The sequence below is a fragment of the Schistosoma haematobium genome, chromosome 3, assembly GCF_000699445.3.
Source record: "Schistosoma haematobium chromosome 3, whole genome shotgun sequence".
Taxonomy (NCBI): Eukaryota; Metazoa; Platyhelminthes; class Trematoda; order Strigeidida; family Schistosomatidae; genus Schistosoma; species Schistosoma haematobium.
Window position 1 is genome coordinate 38,222,424 of NC_067198.1, and position 26,998 is coordinate 38,249,421.

General features: G+C 41.1%; 1 protein-coding gene across 1 annotated transcript; it reads left to right on the forward strand.

The window, feature by feature from the left end:
* The first annotated feature begins 10,653 nt into the window (after positions 1-10,653).
* Positions 10,654-22,997, forward strand: MS3_00005726 (uncharacterized protein). The gene is made up of 4 exons (XM_051213816.1): positions 10,654-11,019; positions 11,063-11,122; positions 11,159-18,414; positions 22,060-22,997. The coding sequence occupies exon 3, from the start codon at positions 11,959-11,961 to the stop codon at positions 14,110-14,112; it is 2,154 nt and encodes a 717-aa protein (XP_051069828.1). The 5' UTR covers positions 10,654-11,019; positions 11,063-11,122; positions 11,159-11,958; the 3' UTR covers positions 14,113-18,414; positions 22,060-22,997.
* Positions 22,998-26,998: the final 4,001 nt, after the last annotated feature.

Consider the following 26,998-nt stretch of genomic DNA (forward strand, 5'->3'; position numbering starts at 1 on the left):
CTATTTTCTTCATGGTGAACGTGGACAATAAAATCAACTTAGTTACGATAGGGACGAGGTCTTCGGGAATATTTTCAGTTGATTGAAGAGTAGGCAACTTTCGTAGTAACTGAAAAATAGGAGGAATGATGAGTCAATGAAAAGCTTTGTATTTAAAAGTCAGTAGTTTAACAATTGGATTTCTGAGAAGTCTAACTGATCGCACTGTGTTGGCAGCCTTAGGAACTTCAGAACAAATACAAGGTAAAACCCGGCATAATGGACACTCAGTAGCTTACCTTAAATAAATTCGAAAATTATGGGGAAAAGCAACTCGACTATAACTTTTGACATGAAAGCGACGAGGCTAGCAGTGCACATTCACGAACAAATAAGCCGACTAGGTCTAAAAGGCCGATAACTGGTGGAAGTATAGTTGGGGATGAGGTGGTTCGCTGAAAATAAGAGACTGGAACGATGGGGCAGAATCTTTCACGGCTTTGAGTCTTATTATTGTATGTCGCCCCTGTGCAAAAGGAAAATGGAGCAATTTTATCCTCATTTTTATTTACGTACTATCTGGTGATTGCAGTGACTAACAAGTCTAACGCACTCGTCGGTAATGATCAGCAGAAACACTACCTTAACCACTTAAACTAATTTGAATACCAAATTTACTAGGGTTACTACTCATGACTCCAAAACTTTACAATTGTAAATCAAAATACTAACGATCTCTACAAGTGGCGACAGTTAATTGACGAGGACTTAGAATCAATCAGTCAAAGGGAAAGTAGAACCTAACACGCGTATACCAGTGTACGCTGCTATCCTCAAAGGTGAGATGAATTTGTAAGGGCAAATCCCAGAATAGTTAAGGCAGTGAAAACATTAGTGGTAATAGGGAAGATTAGGGATCCATGATACGATTAAAATATAAATCAGCGAGGATTCCATCAACTTAAAGGGGAGATAGACCTGGTGAACACGCGTCATTGTAAACGATGCTGAACTATGGCAGCCCTAAACATCTGTTACGATGACCATGCAGACTCTCAGCTGATAGTCCGCACCTACCTACCTAAAATGCGGCCTACAGACATTCTTTTCGATAGGTGTCACTTAATTTATTGTCTATATTTAACTGCGCTTCATGAAATCTGTGGAGTCATTACCCTTCCGATGACTCATGGGCCTAATAATTTCTACATATTATTGATCTAGAAATTGCTGATCCGAGCTCCCAATTTTGGGGAAATGGCACAAAAACCCGAAAATTTCCCCAAACGTTGGGGACTTAACCAAAATTGGGAGCTCGGGGTGTCATTCAACACACTCTCGTCCCAGGTACAAAAGGGGTTCTTGGTAGTGTCTAGCAAGCCAATATATGCATGCATTTAAAGCGTTTGGTTCTCAAGATTTGATGTTCATCTGTTGCATTCCACTGTGCTAAGCTAACTTTTCTGGCAATGTATATCTAAATATATGGAACAGGTGTTGTAGGTGCATTTATATATCCAGAGTATAAGAAAAGAGCACTCCGCGAGTGATTTTTAGAAAATGTGATGAAATAACCCGAAATCGTTTAGATTCACAGCTGACTGGAGACTAAATAGGCAAATATTCGGGGGAGACTAGTTGTAAAACACGTTGTGCCAAACAGTAGGGACAGTAAATTATGCAAGAATCCGTAGGCAACAGACGTTTTAGGGATCCCAGGATAGTAACACTAAGTGAGACATGTCTCAATGACTTACAACCTACAGCCCGTAGACTTAAGTCGTGGCGTCCATTTGGAAATACCCGCACTGTCGAGTAGTAGCATGTTCAAATGGTTGTGGACGGAATAGAAGAAGCTTTCGCTTAACAGGCTTCCGTTTCTAGTAGCAGAGGATCACCAAATCCTCCAGGCAGGAACCTAGGTATGTTAACAATAAAAGAGGAAAAGAAATTAGTAAATCATAGTGTGATACTATCCTTAGTTCTTAAGAATAGATCAAGCTGTCTCTTAAATGACTCCTGGGAATTTGCTTGAACTAGCTCGCTCGGCAGCGAATTCCAGCTTTTGACAACTCTTAAGGAGTAGAAGTTGTGTCTACAGTCCGTTCTTCTATGTTGTGTTTCAAGTTTTTGGGTGTTACCTCTTAGGTTGGTGTTGGAACTAAGCTTAAGTAGGTGTCTGAGAGGATGTCCAGAAGTGTTAAGGATACTGTAAGCCATTAATAGATCACCTCTAAAACGTCTATATTCTAATGGGTAAAGGTTAAGTGAATGGAGGCGTTCTTCGTAAGGTTTAGATTTGAGTCCTCGAACTGATTTCGTGGCTCGCCGTTGGATACGCTCCAGGGTGATCTTATCCTCTTGGAGTGAGGGGGAAATACTATGTTTCCGTACTCTAAGTGGAGACGAACAAAACTATTGATTATATGGAAAGTTCTTCGATCAAACTGGCCAAAAATGCGCTTCAACCTTACCAGTGCAAGGTTTGCTCGGAAGGCATTTTTGTCACAGTTAGAGTAAGACTAAATCCTAGGGCACCAGGACTCCTAAATCTTTTTCGATTTGGGATACTACTAGAGAGGAGGTACCTAAGTTATAACTGTAGTCTGCGACATGTCGCAGATGGACTACTTTACACTTTGAAGTGTTAAAGGTAAGTCCGTTATCGTCTGGCCAACTTTGAAGTCGAGTCAGATCCTCCTGAAGTGCCTGTATATCGTCTTGGTTGCGTATCTCTCTCCAAAGTTTCACGTCGTCGGCAAAAAGTAATAAGTCTGACGTCACCTGTTGAGGAAGATCATTTATGTAGATCAAGAAGAGAAGAGGCCCTAGTACTGAGCCCTGGTGTACCCCACTAGGACATTCCATAACCTGAGATAAAGTGAAATTAACCCTGACCTTAAAATATTGATTTTTCAGCTATCAAGTGAGCCAATCGATTAGAGGTGGTCTGATACCCAATCGTTTGAGCTTATTGATAAGACACAAATGGTTAACCTTATCAAAAGCTTTTGAGAAATCAAGGTAAATGATATCAACCTTTCCCTTGCGATCGTGGATGCTTGTCCATCTGTCCACCGCAGTCAGCAGGTTGGTAATACAAGAGTAACCCTTCCTGAAACCATGCTGTTGGGGTGAGAAGAAATTTAAGGACAGTAGATAGTCGTTTAAACCGTCTCATATCAGGGACTACATGAGTTTTGAAGGTAATAACAGAAGAGCCACCGGCCGATAACTTGAAGTTTCATTGCGTCGACCACCTTTAAAAATTGGTGTGATGTGAGCCAACTTCCAATTTTCCGGTAATTTGCCTTGGCTTAGCGAGTGTGAAAACATCACGCTAAGCGGCGTTGCCAGGATTGTGGCTGCCTCCCTCAGTATGGCAGGATGAACCATATCCGGGCCAGGAGAAGTATCTAGTCTTAAGTGCTGCAGTTTACGGAACACCAAGTCAGCGCTTAGGTTCACTTCGGAAAGTCCTGTGGAATTGCAAACGAAACTGTCATCAGTAAAGTTAATGTCGGTCGGTTGAAATGTCTGGAAGTAATGTTCAGCCAGAAGGTTAGCGGCGTCGCCATCGTTGTTGGTCGGGCCGTTAAGACCTAGCAGTTGAGAAACTCCTGTTTTGGCTTGACGAAGAGAGGCTGCATAACGGAATAGTCTTCTAGGGTTAGAGGCAAATGTGTCCATAAGCTTTGTCTGGTAATGAAGCCTGTCTTCTCTTATAGCCTTCGTGCACATGTTCCTGATATGTTTATATTGTCTATACGCTCCGTCGTTGTCAGTTCGTTTGTATTCCGCCCAACAAAGCCTTTTGCAGCTTAGCAGGCGAAGGGTACGGTTCTTGATTATTGTAGGTGGCTTGCAGCTTTTGGGAACCGTTTGAGGAACTGAATGGTTTGTAGCACATAAGAGCGTGTGCAGTAAGAAGTCCCGATGACCGTCCACATCGAGTTGAGGGTGAACATCCCAAACCACCTGTTGCAGATAGTCATGTAGAGCTGGCACATTCAGCCGTTTAAAGTTCCAACGCAAATTATTGTTGGGATACCTTAGCTTAGTTTTGATGACAAAACTGAAGGCGATGACGGCATGATCGCTCTTTCCCAGAAGAGCCAGGATTGAGAGGTTGTCGACTAGGAATTCTTCGTTTGTGAATACACAGTCTAAGCGCGATGGTGTCTGACTGTTTCTCCAACGAGTTGCCGACCTCACATTTTCATATGTTCAAGTGATTAAAATACTTAAGCAGGAAATTAAAGTTTCAATTCACCAAGCTCCCTCGTCTAATAGCGATGGATTCCAAATATCTTGAAGTAGTGATCCAGGTACATGGAATGTATAAGTACCTACTGATTTGACAACCGCGCTTTTCGATCGGGAAGTTTAGTCCTAACGTGATTTCCATTTATCAAACTTTTGATGTGTTCTTACGCAACAAAAGTACCATTTCTGTCCAAAAGATTCTATCCTGAGCTAAAAGTTCGGTTGATTACTTTTTTTTGAGTTTCACCCAGTTTAATAGTTAACTGGGGTTTTGCCTCAGCTTACTATTCGGTTTTTTTTCACTTTTTCACGTAAAGACTAGTTCAGCTTATCTCATCCGTTTTATCCATTTTTGTCCGTCTTCAGTGTGTTTTTTAGTGTATTTTTTACGGTCTTAGGCTTTTACTAGCATCTGCAATACAGTTTACGTCAATACAGTCATGAAAAATTCATGCAAACGACCTGGATTCCGTTTTGCTGTTACATCTGGCATGCAGTGCGACAACTGAAAAGGTTGGTTCCACGAAGCGTGCACAGATCTCACAGCAACTGCTTACAACAGACTCAGCAAGTTGGATCATAAGTTGGAATGTTTTACGTGGAGCACGGATGCTGCAGTCTTGCTGAGTAATATCATTGCCCTACTGACAGGTCTGCAGAGTAAGTTGTCTTCAAACTTGGGAAAAGACAGTCAAAAAATGGGTAGACAAACAAGAAAGCGCATTGAAAACGAGAATAGGAATGTCGGCAGGTTTACCAACGGCAGAGCATACAACAGCATTAATAATGACACGCTGGAACTCAGCACCATGATTACGACGACTGTACTTGACTCCATCAGCAAACTTGGGTCTCACAGCTCAAGGTCCTTGAACGCGACAGTGGTTCTCAAAAACTCTGTAGGTGATTGGATCCATGTCAAAAGAGCTAAAAAGGGCCAGGCGTCACAGTCTAAGTTGAACATCCCAGCTGATGAACGGAAGTCAACTGGTTTTTCCGCGGGAGGAATATAATCGTGCAAGCTATACCGGAAAATACGGACCCTACTCAATCAAAGACTGACATCAGGGAATGGAAATACATCAAACAGTCCTTGAGGCTCAAAAACATACTGACTCAGAATGTGACGAGACTAGCCAAGAAGAACGTTGATTCTAGACCCCGTCAAATGAAGATAACCTTCCCATCTTCCCATATGGCGACTGCAACTCTGGACGCATTTCGTGTCAATAGACGTCGACTACCACCTGTGATCCACATGCAGCCGGATAGGCCATACGAAGCTAGGACCAAATACAAAGACAAGCTGCAGCTTATCATTCCACTTGTAGACTGTCTAGACGAATATGTACGTGGTCTATCCAGATAGGATAGAATAACATTTATTTGTTGTGATAGTTAGATCCATTTTGACTACTTTGTGTGTTTGTGAAAATCCCTCCATGTATATACTTGCACTTTGTTCCTATTGATCCTCTTAGTTGTACATTGTTAACTTTTTGGCTACATTTGAACTGTTAATATTTGTATTTTATTATAGTTTTCGTTTTTACTACACCTTCACTAATTCCCCATGTTTCTTCCCGAACTGCACTTATGTTGTTTTACTTTATACTAAGTCTGGGCGGCAGCCATTTGGGTTTATCCCTGCCTTTGATTGCTTGACCTGTGTTGACTGGAATTGTGCATTTTGGTTGTGAATTGAAGCACTCTTCCAGAATTGAAAACACTCTGTGTTATAGAGCGACCAATTATTACCTTTTGAACGAATCTGTACGTGATCTATCCAGACAGGATAGAATAACATTTATTTGTGGTGATTGGTAATTTTCTTGCATCCTGTATCAACTTTCTTATTTATTGTAGTTTAGATTTGATCAATTGAACAATTATTGGTTGGATAGCTGAGTGGTTATATTTGTTTAGGTAATAATGTACACTTAAATTTATGATAAATTATAGAACCGTCATCGTACCCAATTACTTTGTTTTGGTTTCAATCGGGCGAGGGTGCGTATCTAATTCATCCAGACAGCTGTCCTTCACTCCAAACCGTAGTTTGATCTTACAGTTCTCAGTCAGTCAGTCAGTACAATGTAGAATTTCGTACGTACGTACATCAGTTCGATTTGCCACGCCCCCTTAGCACAGAGATGCAGTTGTCGATTCAAATCCCGTAGTGGTAGAGGTAGCAAGATTATAAGCAGTAATCAGGAAGATTAGGGTTTGGGGATGTTATTTAAAGAGTATAATCAAGTGAACTAAATTTGGAAAGAGGAAAAAAGGGGCATGAAAAATTCAGAAGATTGGAATTTGGGAGAACACAAAGAGTGGATGCACCTGTGCCACTGCAAACGATTTTGAGCCATGTCATTCAAGGTCTCTAACCATCGGTTGCTATCATCTCGTGGTCCCCAACCAGGTAGTCTACACCTACCAACATGACTCAGTCCACTTGTCAGTGACTTCATGGACTTGTGCCATGTTTCGGTCTGGCCGCCCCTAGCTTTCTTCCAATCTACTCCTATACCACTAAACATAGCACGTCGAGGTAGTCGGTGGTTGGGCATACGTAACACGTGTCCCAGCCATCTCAACTGATGAAATTTCACTACTTCATCAATTGATTTGCCATCCTTACCTAGTACTCGTTTCCTAACAACTGTGTTACTTACTCGATGGTCCCATGATATACGAGCAATGTTTCGAAGACACCTATGATCAAATACTAGTAACCTACGAATATCCTCTACTCTTACTGGCCATGTTTCACTGCCATAATGTAGGACGGGACGAACTGCTGCGCAGTAAACCCGCCCTTTGTTTGATAGACGGATATCTCGCCTACGCCATAAATGACGCAAGTTGGTAAAAGCTAATCGAGCCTTCTGTATCCGTGCTGAGATTTCGTCACACACCAAACCACAAGGGCTGATGAGACTTCCAAGATAAGTGAAGCGGTCGACACACTCAACTACTTCACTCTCTATCATTAGTTCGGGTGTCGATGCAGCCCAATCTTGAAGCAACATTTTGCATTTCGAGGGAGAGAATCGCATCCCGAACATGCTTGCATTGTTGCTTAGAGTGATCAGAAGACTGCATTTTGTCAGCGTCTTCACCAAATAGAACTATGTCATCGGCATATTCTAGGTCAAAAAGTGAACCTCCCGGTAGAAGTTCAACCCCTGGAACTCTAGACGAGGAAAGTGTTATCTCTAAAAGCACGTCAACGACAAAACTAAACAAGAATGGAGAGAGTGGACAGCCCTGACGAACACCACTTGAGGTAATCAATTTTGATGACAGTTCGCCATAAGCTCTCACTCTACCAGTTGTATTCGAGTAAAGAGCCTTAACAAGGTTAATATGCTTCCTTGGTACTCCTTTCAGTGACAAACACTGCCATAGAACCTTACGATCGACAGAGTCGAATGCCGCCTTAAGGTCGAGAAATACTACGATTGTGGGGCGTCTGAATGTGTGTCTATGTTCTAGGACCTGACGTAGTGTGAATATCTGGTCTATACAACCACGTCCAGGTCGAAAACCAGCCTGGTTTTCTCTAGTCTGTTCTTCATGAGCTTTGATTAGGCGTCGAAGTATTATTGAGGCTAATATTTTTAGACACTATATTAGTCAAACTGACTCCTCTGTGATTGTCACAAGAGGATTTCTGTCCTTTCTTACAGACTGGCACAATCAGTGATTGAGACCAGTCAGATGGGATTACTTCCACTTTCCGAATTCTACCTAAGACCTCAGTTAATCTCACTGCTAATACTGAACCACCATCCTTAAAAATCTCAAGAGTAAACCTGTCAGGGCCTGCTGCTCTCCCTCGTTTCAGATTTCCTATGGCTTTTCAACTTCGTAAAGGGACGGAGGACCTACATTAACTTCCCATTCAGGTTGACTAGAGATCGTGGGAAACCGAAGTGTGGCTGAAGGCCAGTTGAACTGATCCCTAAAGTGTTCTGCCCATCGATCCAATCTCCTGGATTGAGAACGTATAATATGTCCATCTTTCTCTGAGAGTGTTTCGCTAACAGTCGGTTTCCTTAACAAGTCTGAACAATTGTCTGCTAATACCTATTGCCGCTGCCTTTTCCATCTCTCTTGCTTTCGCTACCCACCACTGTTCGCGATCATTGCGTAGGCTTCTTTTCAGCTTGTGCTTAAGCTGACTCCGCTCTTCATTATGTTCAGAGCCAGGTGGAATGAGTTTCCGAGCATCTATCAGTGCGATAGATGCTGCTGAGATCCAGTGTTGCTCCCTAACCTTGTGGTTTGCCATACTAGCAGATATCACTGCTGTTTCCACAGCTTTTCGTATATCATTCCATGCTGCCTCGGGGTGGGCATCACATACACGGCTGCCTAACTGTTTTTCTAGTTGTTCCTGAAATATACTCTTAGCTTGACTATAATTAAGTAGGCCCCTAAGAGGTTTCCTGGCAGCGTCTTTCCTACGTCCAGTAAGACGCAGACAAATACGCGCTCGTACTAGAGCATGATCTGAATCTAAGCATGTGCTGCAGAATGAGCGACAGTCTTCTATCGAGCCCCTCCATCGGTGGCTGATAGCGATGTGATCTATTTGGGTCCAACGTTGGGACGAATTATGGGGTAGCCATGTCAAAAGGTGTTTTTCCTTATGCTTAAAGTTAGTATTTGCAAGGAACAGGCGGTTATCTGAGTATAGCTGCAACAGACGGTCGCCATTATCTGTTCTTTGACCAACGACACCATAAGATCCACCTAGGTGTCTTTCCCCATCGCTTGGTTTACCTACTTGATCATTAAAGTCACCAGCCACTATTACTACATCAGAGCGCCTAGCTTTTCGGAGAAGGTCGGAAAGCTTTCTGTAAAACTCATCTTTTACATCATCTGAGCTGCAGTCAGTGGGAGAATAGGCAGAGACGACGAAGAGGCAACGACGAGTGTCCCTATCTTTCCGGATTCTTACTGTTCCGTTCAGTCGGTCAGCGCACACACGACCGTTTACTGGGATCCAGTCTAAGAGAGCTAGTTCTGCCCTAGGACTCAATGCTATATCTACACCGGCCAGACCACGAGAAGCAGCGTCTAAGCTTCCAGATACATGAAGCTTGAATCGAGTCGGTTCTTTATTTTTGCATGGTGAAGTCAAATGAATGACACAACTCGGATCCTGTATGCGCGTTTCGGAGACGCAGCACACATCGATGGCGCGAGATTCTAAAGTCCTAGCTAAGGAAGCCTGTTTTCCTATTTGGCACAGTGTTCGGACGTTAAAAGCCCCTAAATGCAGTTTGGAGCGCGGTATCAGGAGACCGGGAATAACGTTCCGCATACTCGAATCGTTTGCCCTAGCGTTGCGAGATGATAAAAGGAAGTGAGAAGGGTGAGTCGTCGAGAAAGGAGGCCAAAGAAATTCTAAAACGCTAGATTTGTCAGTTGCTCAGGATCACTGTAATCAACATTTGTACTTTTGAATAAGTCCTCACAAGTTTCCCGAGCGATTACATGCGCCTGTCCGAACAACCGTTTTAGAATTTCTTTGGCCTTCTTCTAACCAGAAGAGGCTTCCAACATAACACAACCCTCAATGGCTGTTTTCGCTTTACCCTTACAATAATGTACCAAATAAAGCAAGCGTTGACCATCATCCTTGACCCTTGATTCTACATAGGTCTCAAACTCCATTAAAAACTTACAATAACCTCTCGGTTGACCGTCGACATAACTTAACTCAACCTTTGGTAACTCTGGACCTACGAAAAGCGCCGTAGGCATCACGCTTCTCGCTTGCTTCACGTCTAAACTAAGGTTTTCTATGCCATCTGCCATTATATCACAACTAGATTCACTATAATTACAATCGTCCCTATTAGAATATGAACCATGACACATAGAAGCATCAAAAGGCACTTGCCTTGATTGAGGGGATCCATCCTTTTGTTCATCTCTTTTAACATCCACGAGCCTTGGACTTAATTTCCTTCGACGATTGTTTGGCATCGCAAGCGAACGACCAAATATTCCCAGAGACAATGATTGGAATCAACGAAACGAAAGCCAAACGAATTCGACCGAAATATTTGTTTAGAACTGTAAGATCCAAACTACGGTTTGGAGTGAAGGACAGCTGTCGGGATGAATTAGATACGCACCCTCGCCCGATTGAAACCAAAACAAAGTAATTGGGTACGATGACGGTTCTATAATTTATCATAAATTTAAGTGTACATTATTACCTAAACAAATATAACCACTCAGCTATCCAACCAATAATTGTTCAATTGAACGAATCTGTACGTGGTCTATCCAGATAGGATAGAATAACATTTATTTGTTGTGATAGTTATATCCATTTTGAATACTTTGTGTGTTTGTGAAAATCCCTCCATGTATATACTTGCACTTTGTTCCTATTGATCCTCTTAGTTGTACATTGTTAACTTTTTGGCTACATTTGAACTGTTAATATTTGTATTTTATTATAGTTTTCGTTTTTACTACACCTTCACTAATTCCCCATGTTTCTTCCCGAACTGCACTTATGTTGTTTTACTTTATACTAAGTCTGGGCGGCAGCCATTTGGGTTTATCCCTGCCTTTGATTGCTTGACCTGTGTTGACTGGAATTGTGCATTTTGGTTGTGAATTGAAGCACTCTTCCAGAATTGAAAACACTCTGTGTTATAGAGCGACCAATTATTACCTTTTGAACGAATCTGTACGTGATCTATCCAGACAGGATAGAATAACATTTATTTGTGGTGATTGGTAATTTTCTTGCATCCTGTATCAACTTTCTTATTTATTGTAGTTTAGATTTGATCAATTGAACAATTATTGGTTGGATAGCTGAGTGGTTATATTTGTTTAGGTAATAATGTACACTTAAATTTATGATAAATTATAGAACCGTCATCGTACCCAATTACTTTGTTTTGGTTTCAATCGGGCGAGGGTGCGTATCTAATTCATCCCGACAGCTGTCCTTCACTCCAAACCGTAGTTTGGATCTTACAGTTCTAAACAAATATTTCGGTCGAATTCGTTTGGCTTTCGTTTCGTTGATTCCAATCATTGTCTCTGGGAATATTTGGTCGTTCGCTTGCGATGCCAAACAATCGTCGAAGGAAATTAAGTCCAAGGCTCGTGGATGTTAAAAGAGATGAACAAAAGGATGGATCCCCTCAATCAAGGCAAGTGCCTTTTGATGCTTCTATGTGTCATGGTTCATATTCTAATAGGGACGATTGTAATTATAGTGAATCTAGTTGTGATATAATGGCAGATGGCATAGAAAACCTTAGTTTAGACGTGAAGCAAGCGAGAAGCGTGATGCCTACGGCGCTTTTCGTAGGTCCAGAGTTACCAAAGGTTGAGTTAAGTTATGTCGACGGTCAACCGAGAGGTTATTGTAAGTTTTTAATGGAGTTTGAGACCTATGTAGAATCAAGGGTCAAGGATGATGGTCAACGCTTGCTTTATTTGGTACATTATTGTAAGGGTAAAGCGAAAACAGCCATTGAGGGTTGTGTTATGTTGGAAGCCTCTTCTGGTTAGAAGAAGGCCAAAGAAATTCTAAAACGGTTGTTCGGACAGGCGCATGTAATCACTCGAGAGACACTAGAAGACTTATTCAGTGCCGTGAATTTTGATTATACTGACGGAGAGCAAGAAACAAAATTGGCTATTAAAATGTAAAACTGTGCTATGATCTTGGAACAGATGAATTATGTCTCTGATCTAAATTCCTTAGTTACCTTGGAAGGAATAGTGAGACTCTTGCCTCAGCCTATGCAAACCCAGTGGGCGGACTTGGTGGACGAATTGACTGAAGATAACAGGGAACCGACCTTTGACGAGCTCACTCAGTTTATCGCATCGCGTGCGAGAGTGGCTTGTAGTAGATTTGGACGGTTAGCAAATCGTTCAAGAAAAGGACATGACGTAAAGACGAACTGTCACGTGCAATCGGAGCAAGGGAATAGTTCGACAACGAAAACTAAGTGCAGTATGTGTTCCTACGACCATGCTGTTGATAAATGTCCACAGCTCTTAGCGCATACAGTTCAAGACCGATGGTCTCACGCTAAAAGCAAGGGTATCTGTTTTGTCTGTCTTAGACAAGGACATAAGGTTAATGAATGTAAGATGACAAGGCTCTGTAACGTTGACTGTTGTGAGAAGAGACATCACGTTCTGCTGCACACTGACTCGACAAGCAACGTCGTAAATGATAAGCCATCATGCCCGGAATATAGGAAAAGAGTTGTTAACCATACCAGTAAGGTACAGACATTAGAGAACGAAATACGTGAGCTTTATGATGTAGAGTTTTCAGATGCTTATTCAAGTGATAAATCATTATTAGTAGACGACAAGGCGGCTATAAAGATTGTGGAAGGGGGCACGCGCTTCGACAACGGTCATTTTGTAGTTTCTATACCGTGGAAAAAGAATCCAAATATGAAAGTGGATAATTATGAAGTAGCAAACCGTAGATTACAAAGTTTGAAGGGTATGTTGTCGAAGGATGTCAGTCTGCACATCAGGTATATCAACAGTATTGAGAGTAAATTTACTAAGACTTATGCGGAGAGGGTCCTTGAAATATATTTGCAGCCTAATTATCGCCCTCGAGGGTATTTACCTCATCATGCAGTGTTAAACATGAAGAAACCAGAAGAATTTAGAGTGGTCCTTGATTGTGCCGCCGAGTTTGCAGGGGTTTCCATGAATGATATGATTTATCAAGAACCCGATACCACTGCTGAGTTAATGTGCATATTATTAAGTTTTTGCAAGGAGACAGTTGCAATCCCTGCAGATGTTGAAGAAATGTTCATGCAAGTGAAGTTCCCTGAGTCTGGTCGAGGAGCTTCAAGATTTCTGTGGTGGCAGGAGGGGGACATGTCGAGGGAACCATCTGAGTTTCAAATGACAACTCATGCATTTGGTGCCACATCATCGCCGTTTCGTACGAACTTTGCCTTCAATAAGACCGCACAAATATTCTCTGACGATAGTGAGTTTAGAAAAACTGCTGTGGTTAACTTGAGTAGTATAAAGTACAACATGTCACCTATTCTCTCTTATTACTCCGAGTGGTTGAAATTAGTCAGGGCCGTAGCCTGGCTTAGAAGGTTCATAGAATTCCTGATGGTACTTCGTTCCCCGAGTCATGAAGGATCCGTTCATCTAGGATGTTTAAAGGTCAAAGAGCTTGACATCGCCAAGCGTAAAATTTTATTGGTGGTTCAGAAAGAAGTGTATGGAGAAATACTTAGTGGATTTAAAAACAATGGTAAAGTAGTTAGTCACAATGATCTGAAGAGCTTATCACCGATAATGCTTGATTGGTTACTCTGCGTTGGAGGTCGACTAAGATACTCAGATTTCCCAAATGCTTTTAAACATCCAGTAATTTTACCCAGTCGACACTTAGTGACGGAAATGATAATCAGACATTGTCCTAAAGAACAAGGACACATAGGAAGATCATTAGAAAAAGGGTATGGATATGTGTTTACTTGTTTGCAAACATGGGCAGTACAGTTTGAAATGATGTGTAGTTTGATTATAATGGCCTTATTACGTTGTATTGGAAGAAGAAGGAGACCTCCGGAGATTTACAGTGACAGTGCGTCAAGCTTCGTGGGGGCATTTTCTGAGTTAAGGAAGTTTGTGCATCAGTCGAATCAGCAGAAGATAAATAGTGAATTGTCAGCGAGGCCCTCATCCAACAGCATGGGTGGGGTTTGGGGAAGAGTGATTAGGTCTATACCACAAGTGTTATTGTTGAACACCAGAGAACAAGTGAAGCAGGTCTCCTTGAAGCTTCGGATTAGTCTTTGTTGTTATTAATGTAGGTAGGTCGAGTAGGCGTACTGTTGTAAGTCCTACTCGTTCCTATAGTGTCATATGCTACATAATGAACCATGACCATAGGCATCAAGGTAGCTTGTGTGATATGGAGGGATTTTGGGGGCTGGTGTAAGATCCATTTTGAATGCTTTGTGTTTGTGAAAATCCCTCCATGTATATACTTGCACTTTGTTCCTATTGATCCTCTTAGTTGTACATTGTTAACTTTTTGGCTACATTTGAACTGTTAATATTTGTATTTTATTATAGTTTTCGTTTTTACTACACCTTCACTAATTCCCCATGTTTCTTCCCGAACTGCACTTATGTTGTTTTACTTTATACTAAGTCTGGGCGGCAGCCATTTGGGTTTATCCCTGCCTTTGATTGCTTGACCTGTGTTGACTGGAATTGTGCATTTTGGTTGTGAATTGAAGCACTCTTCCAGAATTGAAAACACTCTGTGTTATAGAGCGACCAATTATTACCTTTTGAACGAATCTGTACGTGATCTATCCAGACAGGATAGAATAACATTTATTTGTGGTGATTGGTAATTTTCTTGCATCCTGTATCAACTTTCTTATTTATTGTAGTTTAGATTTGATCAATTGAACAATTATTGGTTGGATAGCTGAGTGGTTATATTTGTTTAGGTAATAATGTACACTTAAATTTATGATAAATTATAGAACCGTCATCGTACCCAATTACTTTGTTTTGGTTTCAATCGGGCGAGGGTGCGTATCTAATTCATCCAGACAGCTGTCCTTCACTCCAAACCGTAGTTTGGATCTTACAGTTCTAAACAAATATTTCGGTCGAATTCGTTTGGCTTTCGTTTCGTTGATTCCAATCATTGTCTCTGGGAATATTTGGTTGTTCGCTTGCGATGCCAAACAATCGTCGAAGGAAATTAAGTCCAAGGCTCGTGGATGTTAAAAGAGATGAACAAAAGGATGGATCCCCTCAATCAAGGCAAGTGCCTTTTGATGCTTCTATGTGTCATGGTTCATATTCTAATAGGGACGATTGTAATTATAGTGAATCTAGTTGTGATATAATGGCAGATGGCATAGAAAACCTTAGTTTAGACGTGAAGCAAGCGAGAAGCGTGATGCCTACGGCGCTTTTCGTAGGTCCAGAGTTACCAAAGGTTGAGTTAAGTTATGTCGACGGTCAACCGAGAGGTTATTGTAAGTTTTTAATGGAGTTTGAGACCTATGTAGAATCAAGGGTCAAGGATGATGGTCAACGCTTGCTTTATTTGGTACATTATTGTAAGGGTAAAGCGAAAACAGCCATTGAGGGTTGTGTTATGTTGGAAGCCTCTTCTGGTTAGAAGAAGGCCAAAGAAATTCTAAAACGGTTGTTCGGACAGGCGCATGTAATCACTCGAGAGACACTAGAAGACTTATTCAGTGCCGTGAATTTCGATTATACTGACGGAGAGCAAGAAACAAAATTGGCTATTAAAATGTAAAACTGTGCTATGATCTTGGAACAGATGAATTATGTCTCTGATCTAAATTCCTTAGTTACCTTGGAAGGAATAGTGAGACTCTTGCCTCAGCCTATGCAAACCCAGTGGGCGGACTTGGTGGACGAATTGACTGAAGATAACAGGGAACCGACCTTTGACGAGCTCACTCAGTTTATCGCATCGCGTGCGAGAGTGGCTTGTAGTAGATTTGGACGGTTAGCAAATCGTTCAAGAAAAGGACATGACGTAAAGACGAACTGTCACGTGCAATCGGAGCAAGGGAATAGTTCGACAACGAAAACTAAGTGCAGTATGTGTTCCTACGACCATGCTGTTGATAAATGTCCACAGTTCTTAGCGCATACAGTTCAAGACCGATGGTCTCACGCTAAAAGCAAGGGTATCTGTTTTGTCTGTCTTAGACAAGGACATAAGGTTAATGAATGTAAGATGACAAGGCTCTGTAACGTTGACTGTTGTGAGAAGAGACATCACGTTCTGCTGCACACTGACTCGACAAGCAACGTCGTAAATGATAAGCCATCATGCCCGGAATATAGGAAAAGAGTTGTTAACCATACCAGTAAGGTACAGACATTAGAGAACGAAATACGTGAGCTTTACGATGTAGAGTTTTCAGATGCTTATTCAAGTGATAAATCATTATTAGTAGACGACAAGGCGGCTATAAAGATTGTGGAAGGGGGCACGCGCTTCGACAACGGTCATTTTGTAGTTTCTATACCGTGGAAAAAGAATCCAAATATGAAAGTGGATAATTATGAAGTAGCAAACCGTAGATTACAAAGTTTGAAGGGTATGTTGTCGAAGGATGTCAGTCTGCACATCAGGTATATCAACAGTATTGAGAGTAAATTTACTAAGACTTATGCGGAGAGGGTCCTTGAAATATATTTGCAGCCTAATTATCGCCCTCGAGGGTATTTACCTCATCATGCAGTGTTAAACATGAAGAAACCAGAAGAATTTAGAGTGGTCCTTGATTGTGCCGCCGAGTTTGCAGGGGTTTCCATGAATGATATGATTTATCAAGAACCCGATACCACTGCTGAGTTAATGTGCATATTATTAAGTTTTTGCAAGGAGACAGTTGCAATCCCTGCAGATGTTGAAGAAATGTTCATGCAAGTGAAGTTCCCTGAGTCTGGTCGAGGAGCTTCAAGATTTCTGTGGTGGCAGGAGGGGGACATGTCGAGGGAACCATCTGAGTTTCAAATGACAACTCATGCATTTGGTGCCACATCATCGCCGTTTCGTACGAACTTTGCCTTCAATAAGACCGCACAAATATTCTCTGACGATAGTGAGTTTAGAAAAACTGCTGTGGTTAACTTGAGTAGTATAAAGTACAACATGTCACCTATTCTCTCTTATTACTCCGAGTGGTTGAAATTAGTCAGGGCCGTAGCCTGGCTTAGAAGGTTCATAGAATTCCTGATGGTACTTCGTTCCCCGAGTCATGAAGGATCCGTTCATCTAGGATGTTTAAAGGTCAAAGAGCTTGACATCGCCAAGCGTAAAATTTTATTGGTGGTTCAGAAAGAAGTGTATGGAGAAATACTTAGTGGATTTAAAAACAATGGTAAAGTAGTTAGTCACAATGATCTGAAGAGCTTATCACCGATAATGCTTGATTGGTTACTCTGCGTTGGAGGTCGACTAAGATACTCAGATTTCCCAAATGCTTTTAAACATCCAGTAATTTTACCCAGTCGACACTTAGTGACGGAAATGATAATCAGACATTGTCCTAAAGAACAAGGACACATAGGAAGATCATTAGAAAAAGGGTATGGATATGTGTTTACTTGTTTGCAAACATGGGCAGTACAGTTTGAAATGATGTGTAGTTTGATTATAATGGCCTTATTACGTTGTATTGGAAGAAGAAGGAGACCTCCGGAGATTTACAGTGACAGTGCGTCAAGCTTCGTGGGGGCATTTTCTGAGTTAAGGAAGTTTGTGCATCAGTCGAATCAGCAGAAGATAAATAGTGAATTGTCAGCGAGGCCCTCATCCAACAGCATGGGTGGGGTTTGGGGAAGAGTGATTAGGTCTATACCACAAATGTTATTGTTGAACACCAGAGAACAAGTGAAGCAGGTCTCCTTGAAGCTTCGGATTAGTCTTTGTTGTTATTAATGTAGGTAGGTCGAGTAGGCGTACTGTTGTAAGTCCTACTCGTTCCTATAGTGTCATATGCTACATAATGAACCATGACCATAGGCATCAAGGTAGCTTGTGTGATATGGAGGGATTTTGGGGGCTGGTGTAAGATCCATTTTGAATGCTTTGTGTTTGTGAAAATCCCTCCATGTATATACTTGCACTTTGTTCCTATTGATCCTCTTAGTTGTACATTGTTAACTTTTTGGCTACATTTGAACTGTTAATATTTGTATTTTATTATAGTTTTCGTTTTTACTACACCTTCACTAATTCCCCATGTTTCTTCCCGAACTGCACTTATGTTGTTTTACTTTATACTAAGTCTGGGCGGCAGCCATTTGGGTTTATCCCTGCCTTTGATTGCTTGACCTGTGTTGACTGGAATTGTGCATTTTGGTTGTGAATTGAAGCACTCTTCCAGAATTGAAAACACTCTGTGTTATAGAGCGACCAATTATTACCTTTTGAACGAATCTGTACGTGATCTATCCAGACAGGATAGAATAACATTTATTTGTGGTGATTGGTAATTTTCTTGCATCCTGTATCAACTTTCTTATTTATTGTAGTTTAGATTTGATCAATTGAACAATTATTGGTTGGATAGCTGAGTGGTTATATTTGTTTAGGTAATAATGTACACTTAAATTTATGATAAATTATAGAACCGTCATCGTACCCAATTACTTTGTTTTGGTTTCAATCGGGCGAGGGTGCGTATCTAATTCATCCAGACAGCTGTCCTTCACTCCAAACCGTAGTTTGGATCTTACAGTTCTAAACAAATATTTCGGTCGAATTCGTTTGGCTTTCGTTTCGTTGATTCCAATCATTGTCTCTGGGAATATTTGGTTGTTCGCTTGCGATGCCAAACAATCGTCGAAGGAAATTAAGTCCAAGGCTCGTGGATGTTAAAAGAGATGAACAAAAGGATGGATCCCCTCAATCAAGGCAAGTGCCTTTTGATGCTTCTATGTGTCATGGTTCATATTCTAATAGGGACGATTGTAATTATAGTGAATCTAGTTGTGATATAATGGCAGATGGCATAGAAAACCTTAGTTTAGACGTGAAGCAAGCGAGAAGCGTGATGCCTACGGCGCTTTTCGTAGGTCCAGAGTTACCAAAGGTTGAGTTAAGTTATGTCGACGGTCAACCGAGAGGTTATTGTAAGTTTTTAATGGAGTTTGAGACCTATGTAGAATCAAGGGTCAAGGATGATGGTCAACGCTTGCTTTATTTGGTACATTATTGTAAGGGTAAAGCGAAAACAGCCATTGAGGGTTGTGTTATGTTGGAAGCCTCTTCTGGTTAGAAGAAGGCCAAAGAAATTCTAAAACGGTTGTTCGGACAGGCGCATGTAATCACTCGAGAGACACTAGAAGACTTATTCAGTGCCGTGAATTTCGATTATACTGACGGAGAGCAAGAAACAAAATTGGCTATTAAAATGTAAAACTGTGCTATGATCTTGGAACAGATGAATTATGTCTCTGATCTAAATTCCTTAGTTACCTTGGAAGGAATAGTGAGACTCTTGCCTCAGCCTATGCAAACCCAGTGGGCGGACTTGGTGGACGAATTGACTGAAGATAACAGGGAACCGACCTTTGACGAGCTCACTCAGTTTATCGCATCGCGTGCGAGAGTGGCTTGTAGTAGATTTGGACGGTTAGCAAATCGTTCAAGAAAAGGACATGACGTAAAGACGAACTGTCACGTGCAATCGGAGCAAGGGAATAGTTCGACAACGAAAACTAAGTGCAGTATGTGTTCCTACGACCATGCTGTTGATAAATGTCCACAGTTCTTAGCGCATACAGTTCAAGACCGATGGTCTCACGCTAAAAGCAAGGGTATCTGTTTTGTCTGTCTTAGACAAGGACATAAGGTTAATGAATGTAAGATGACAAGGCTCTGTAACGTTGACTGTTGTGAGAAGAGACATCACGTTCTGCTGCACACTGACTCGACAAGCAACGTCGTAAATGATAAGCCATCATGCCCGGAATATAGGAAAAGAGTTGTTAACCATACCAGTAAGGTACAGACATTAGAGAACGAAATACGTGAGCTTTATGATGTAGAGTTTTCAGATGCTTATTCAAGTGATAAATCATTATTAGTAGACGACAAGGCGGCTATAAAGATTGTGGAAGGGGGCACGCGCTTCGACAACGGTCATTTTGTAGTTTCTATACCGTGGAAAAAGAATCCAAATATGAAAGTGGATAATTATGAAGTAGCAAACCGTAGATTACAAAGTTTGAAGGGTATGTTGTCGAAGGATGTCAGTCTGCACATCAGGTATATCAACAGTATTGAGAGTAAATTTACTAAGACTTATGCGGAGAGGGTCCTTGAAATATATTTGCAGCCTAATTATCGCCCTCGAGGGTATTTACCTCATCATGCAGTGTTAAACATGAAGAAACCAGAAGAATTTAGAGTGGTCCTTGATTGTGCCGCCGAGTTTGCAGGGGTTTCCATGAATGATATGATTTATCAAGAACCCGATACCACTGCTGAGTTAATGTGCATATTATTAAGTTTTTGCAAGGAGACAGTTGCAATCCCTGCAGATGTTGAAGAAATGTTCATGCAAGTGAAGTTCCCTGAGTCTGGTCGAGGAGCTTCAAGATTTCTGTGGTGGCAGGAGGGGGACATGTCGAGGGAACCATCTGAGTTTCAAATGACAACTCATGCATTTGGTGCCACATCATCGCCGTTTCGTACGAACTTTGCCTTCAATAAGACCGCACAAATATTCTCTGACGATAGTGAGTTTAGAAAAACTGCTGTGGTTAACTTGAGTAGTATAAAGTACAACATGTCACCTATTCTCTCTTATTACTCCGAGTGGTTGAAATTAGTCAGGGCCGTAGCCTGGCTTAGAAGGTTCATAGAATTCCTGATGGTACTTCGTTCCCCGAGTCATGAAGGATCCGTTCATCTAGGATGTTTAAAGGTCAAAGAGCTTGACATCGCCAAGCGTAAAATTTTATTGGTGGTTCAGAAAGAAGTGTATGGAGAAATACTTAGTGGATTTAAAAACAATGGTAAAGTAGTTAGTCACAATGATCTGAAGAGCTTATCACCGATAATGCTTGATTGGTTACTCTGCGTTGGAGGTCGACTAAGATACTCAGATTTCCCAAATGCTTTTAAACATCCAGTAATTTTACCCAGTCGACACTTAGTGACGGAAATGATAATCAGACATTGTCCTAAAGAACAAGGACACATAGGAAGATCATTAGAAAAAGGGTATGGATATGTGTTTACTTGTTTGCAAACATGGGCAGTACAGTTTGAAATGATGTGTAGTTTGATTATAATGGCCTTATTACGTTGTATTGGAAGAAGAAGGAGACCTCCGGAGATTTACAGTGACAGTGCGTCAAGCTTCGTGGGGGCATTTTCTGAGTTAAGGAAGTTTGTGCATCAGTCGAATCAGCAGAAGATAAATAGTGAATTGTCAGCGAGGCCCTCATCCAACAGCATGGGTGGGGTTTGGGGAAGAGTGATTAGGTCTATACCACAAATGTTATTGTTGAACACCAGAGAACAAGTGAAGCAGGTCTCCTTGAAGCTTCGGATTAGTCTTTGTTGTTATTAATGTAGGTAGGTCGAGTAGGCGTACTGTTGTAAGTCCTACTCGTTCCTATAGTGTCATATGCTACATAATGAACCATGACCATAGGCATCAAGGTAGCTTGTGTGATATGGAGGGATTTTGGGGCTGGTGTAAGATCCATTTTGAATGCTTTGTGTTTGTGAAAATCCCTCCATGTATATACTTGCACTTTGTTCCTATTGATCCTCTTAGTTGTACATTGTTAACTTTTTGGCTACATTTGAACTGTTAATATTTGTATTTTATTATAGTTTTCGTTTTTACTACACCTTCACTAATTCCCCATGTTTCTTCCCGAACTGCACTTATGTTGTTTTACTTTATACTAAGTCTGGGCGGCAGCCATTTGGGTTTATCCCTGCCTTTGATTGCTTGACCTGTGTTGACTGGAATTGTGCATTTTGGTTGTGAATTGAAGCACTCTTCCAGAATTGAAAACACTCTGTGTTATAGAGCGACCAATTATTACCTTTTGAACGAATCTGTACGTGATCTATCCAGACAGGATAGAATAACATTTATTTGTGGTGATTGGTAATTTTCTTGCATCCTGTATCAACTTTCTTATTTATTGTAGTTTAGATTTGATCAATTGAACAATTATTGGTTGGATAGCTGAGTGGTTATATTTGTTTAGGTAATAATGTACACTTAAATTTATGATAAATTATAGAACCGTCATCGTACCCAATTACTTTGTTTTGGTTTCAATCGGGCGAGGGTGCGTATCTAATTCATCCAGACAGCTGTCCTTCACTCCAAACCGTAGTTTGGATCTTACAGTTCTAAACAAATATTTCGGTCGAATTCGTTTGGCTTTCGTTTCGTTGATTCCAATCATTGTCTCTGGGAATATTTGGTCGTTCGCTTGCGATGCCAAACAATCGTCGAAGGAAATTAAGTCCAAGGCTCATGGATGTTAAAAGAGATGAACAAAAGGATGGATCCCCTCAATCAAGGCAAGTGCCTTTTGATGCTTCTATGTGTCATGGTTCATATTCTAATAGGGACGATTGTAATTATAGTGAATCTAGTTGTGATATAATGGCAGATGGCATAGAAAACCTTAGTTTAGACGTGAAGCAAGCGAGAAGCGTGATGCCTACGGCGCTTTTCGTAGGTCCAGAGTTACCAAAGGTTGAGTTAAGTTATGTCGACGGTCAACCGAGAGGTTATTGTAAGTTTTTAATGGAGTTTGAGACCTATGTAGAATCAAGGGTCAAGGATGATGGTCAACGCTTGCTTTATTTGGTACATTATTGTAAGGGTAAAGCGAAAACAGCCATTGAGGGTTGTGTTATGTTGGAAGCCTCTTCTGGTTAGAAGAAGGCCAAAGAAATTCTAAAACGGTTGTTCGGACAGGCGCATGTAATCACTCGAGAGACACTAGAAGACTTATTCAGTGCCGTGAATTTCGATTATACTGACGGAGAGCAAGAAACAAAATTGGCTATTAAAATGTAAAACTGTGCTATGATCTTGGAACAGATGAATTATGTCTCTGATCTAAATTCCTTAGTTACCTTGGAAGGAATAGTGAGACTCTTGCCTCAGCCTATGCAAACCCAGTGGGCGGACTTGGTGGACGAATTGACTGAAGATAACAGGGAACCGACCTTTGACGAGCTCACTCAGTTTATCGCATCGCGTGCGAGAGTGGCTTGTAGTAGATTTGGACGGTTAGCAAATCGTTCAAGAAAAGGACATGACGTAAAGACGAACTGTCACGTGCAATCGGAGCAAGGGAATAGTTCGACAACGAAAACTAAGTGCAGTATGTGTTCCTACGACCATGCTGTTGATAAATGTCCACAGTTCTTAGCGCATACAGTTCAAGACCGATGGTCTCACGCTAAAAGCAAGGGTATCTGTTTTGTCTGTCTTAGACAAGGACATAAGGTTAATGAATGTAAGATGACAAGGCTCTGTAACGTTGACTGTTGTGAGAAGAGACATCACGTTCTGCTGCACACTGACTCGACAAGCAACGTCGTAAATGATAAGCCATCATGCCCGGAATATAGGAAAAGAGTTGTTAACCATACCAGTAAGGTACAGACATTAGAGAACGAAATACGTGAGCTTTACGATGTAGAGTTTTCAGATGCTTATTCAAGTGATAAATCATTATTAGTAGACGACAAGGCGGCTATAAAGATTGTGGAAGGGGGCACGCGCTTCGACAACGGTCATTTTGTAGTTTCTATACCGTGGAAAAAGAATCCAAATATGAAAGTGGATAATTATGAAGTAGCAAACCGTAGATTACAAAGTTTGAAGGGTATGTTGTCGAAGGATGTCAGTCTGCACATCAGGTATATCAACAGTATTGAGAGTAAATTTACTAAGACTTATGCGGAGAGGGTCCTTGAAATATATTTGCAGCCTAATTATCGCCCTCGAGGGTATTTACCTCATCATGCAGTGTTAAACATGAAGAAACCAGAAGAATTTAGAGTGGTCCTTGATTGTGCCGCCGAGTTTGCAGGGGTTTCCATGAATGATATGATTTATCAAGAACCCGATACCACTGCTGAGTTAATGTGCATATTATTAAGTTTTTGCAAGGAGACAGTTGCAATCCCTGCAGATGTTGAAGAAATGTTCATGCAAGTGAAGTTCCCTGAGTCTGGTCGAGGAGCTTCAAGATTTCTGTGGTGGCAGGAGGGGGACATGTCGAGGGAACCATCTGAGTTTCAAATGACAACTCATGCATTTGGTGCCACATCATCGCCGTTTCGTACGAACTTTGCCTTCAATAAGACCGCACAAATATTCTCTGACGATAGTGAGTTTAGAAAAACTGCTGTGGTTAACTTGAGTAGTATAAAGTACAACATGTCACCTATTCTCTCTTATTACTCCGAGTGGTTGAAATTAGTCAGGGCCGTAGCCTGGCTTAGAAGGTTCATAGAATTCCTGATGGTACTTCGTTCCCCGAGTCATGAAGGATCCGTTCATCTAGGATGTTTAAAGGTCAAAGAGCTTGACATCGCCAAGCGTAAAATTTTATTGGTGGTTCAGAAAGAAGTGTATGGAGAAATACTTAGTGGATTTAAAAACAATGGTAAAGTAGTTAGTCACAATGATCTGAAGAGCTTATCACCGATAATGCTTGATTGGTTACTCTGCGTTGGAGGTCGACTAAGATACTCAGATTTCCCAAATGCTTTTAAACATCCAGTAATTTTACCCAGTCGACACTTAGTGACGGAAATGATAATCAGACATTGTCCTAAAGAACAAGGACACATAGGAAGATCATTAGAAAAAGGGTATGGATATGTGTTTACTTGTTTGCAAACATGGGCAGTACAGTTTGAAATGATGTGTAGTTTGATTATAATGGCCTTATTACGTTGTATTGGAAGAAGAAGGAGACCTCCGGAGATTTACAGTGACAGTGCGTCAAGCTTCGTGGGGGCATTTTCTGAGTTAAGGAAGTTTGTGCATCAGTCGAATCAGCAGAAGATAAATAGTGAATTGTCAGCGAGGCCCTCATCCAACAGCATGGGTGGGGTTTGGGGAAGAGTGATTAGGTCTATACCACAAGTGTTATTGTTGAACACCAGAGAACAAGTGAAGCAGGTCTCCTTGAAGCTTCGGATTAGTCTTTGTTGTTATTAATGTAGGTAGGTCGAGTAGGCGTACTGTTGTAAGTCCTACTCGTTCCTATAGTGTCATATGCTACATAATGAACCATGACCATAGGCATCAAGGTAGCTTGTGTGATATGGAGGGATTTTGGGGGCTGGTGTAAGATCCATTTTGAATGCTTTGTGTTTGTGAAAATCCCTCCATGTATATACTTGCACTTTGTTCCTATTGATCCTCTTAGTTGTACATTGTTAACTTTTTGGCTACATTTGAACTGTTAATATTTGTATTTTATTATAGTTTTCGTTTTTACTACACCTTCACTAATTCCCCATGTTTCTTCCCGAACTGCACTTATGTTGTTTTACTTTATACTAAGTCTGGGCGGCAGCCATTTGGGTTTATCCCTGCCTTTGATTGCTTGACCTGTGTTGACTGGAATTGTGCATTTTGGTTGTGAATTGAAGCACTCTTCCAGAATTGAAAACACTCTGTGTTATAGAGCGACCAATTATTACCTTTTGAACGAATCTGTACGTGATCTATCCAGACAGGATAGAATAACATTTATTTGTGGTGATTGGTAATTTTCTTGCATCCTGTATCAACTTTCTTATTTATTGTAGTTTAGATTTGATCAATTGAACAATTATTGGTTGGATAGCTGAGTGGTTATATTTGTTTAGGTAATAATGTACACTTAAATTTATGATAAATTATAGAACCGTCATCGTACCCAATTACTTTGTTTTGGTTTCAATCGGGCGAGGGTGCGTATCTAATTCATCCAGACAGCTGTCCTTCACTCCAAACCGTAGTTTGGATCTTACAGTTCTAAACAAATATTTCGGTCGAATTCGTTTGGCTTTCGTTTCGTTGATTCCAATCATTGTCTCTGGGAATATTTGGTTGTTCGCTTGCGATGCCAAACAATCGTCGAAGGAAATTAAGTCCAAGGCTCGTGGATGTTAAAAGAGATGAACAAAAGGATGGATCCCCTCAATCAAGGCAAGTGCCTTTTGATGCTTCTATGTGTCATGGTTCATATTCTAATAGGGACGATTGTAATTATAGTGAATCTAGTTGTGATATAATGGCAGATGGCATAGAAAACCTTAGTTTAGACGTGAAGCAAGCGAGAAGCGTGATGCCTACGGCGCTTTTCGTAGGTCCAGAGTTACCAAAGGTTGAGTTAAGTTATGTCGACGGTCAACCGAGAGGTTATTGTAAGTTTTTAATGGAGTTTGAGACCTATGTAGAATCAAGGGTCAAGGATGATGGTCAACGCTTGCTTTATTTGGTACATTATTGTAAGGGTAAAGCGAAAACAGCCATTGAGGGTTGTGTTATGTTGGAAGCCTCTTCTGGTTAGAAGAAGGCCAAAGAAATTCTAAAACGGTTGTTCGGACAGGCGCATGTAATCACTCGAGAGACACTAGAAGACTTATTCAGTGCCGTGAATTTTGATTATACTGACGGAGAGCAAGAAACAAAATTGGCTATTAAAATGTAAAACTGTGCTATGATCTTGGAACAGATGAATTATGTCTCTGATCTAAATTCCTTAGTTACCTTGGAAGGAATAGTGAGACTCTTGCCTCAGCCTATGCAAACCCAGTGGGCGGACTTGGTGGACGAATTGACTGAAGATAACAGGGAACCGACCTTTGACGAGCTCACTCAGTTTATCGCATCGCGTGCGAGAGTGGCTTGTAGTAGATTTGGACGGTTAGCAAATCGTTCAAGAAAAGGACATGACGTAAAGACGAACTGTCACGTGCAATCGGAGCAAGGGAATAGTTCGACAACGAAAACTAAGTGCAGTATGTGTTCCTACGACCATGCTGTTGATAAATGTCCACAGTTCTTAGCGCATACAGTTCAAGACCGATGGTCTCACGCTAAAAGCAAGGGTATCTGTTTTGTCTGTCTTAGACAAGGACATAAGGTTAATGAATGTAAGATGACAAGGCTCTGTA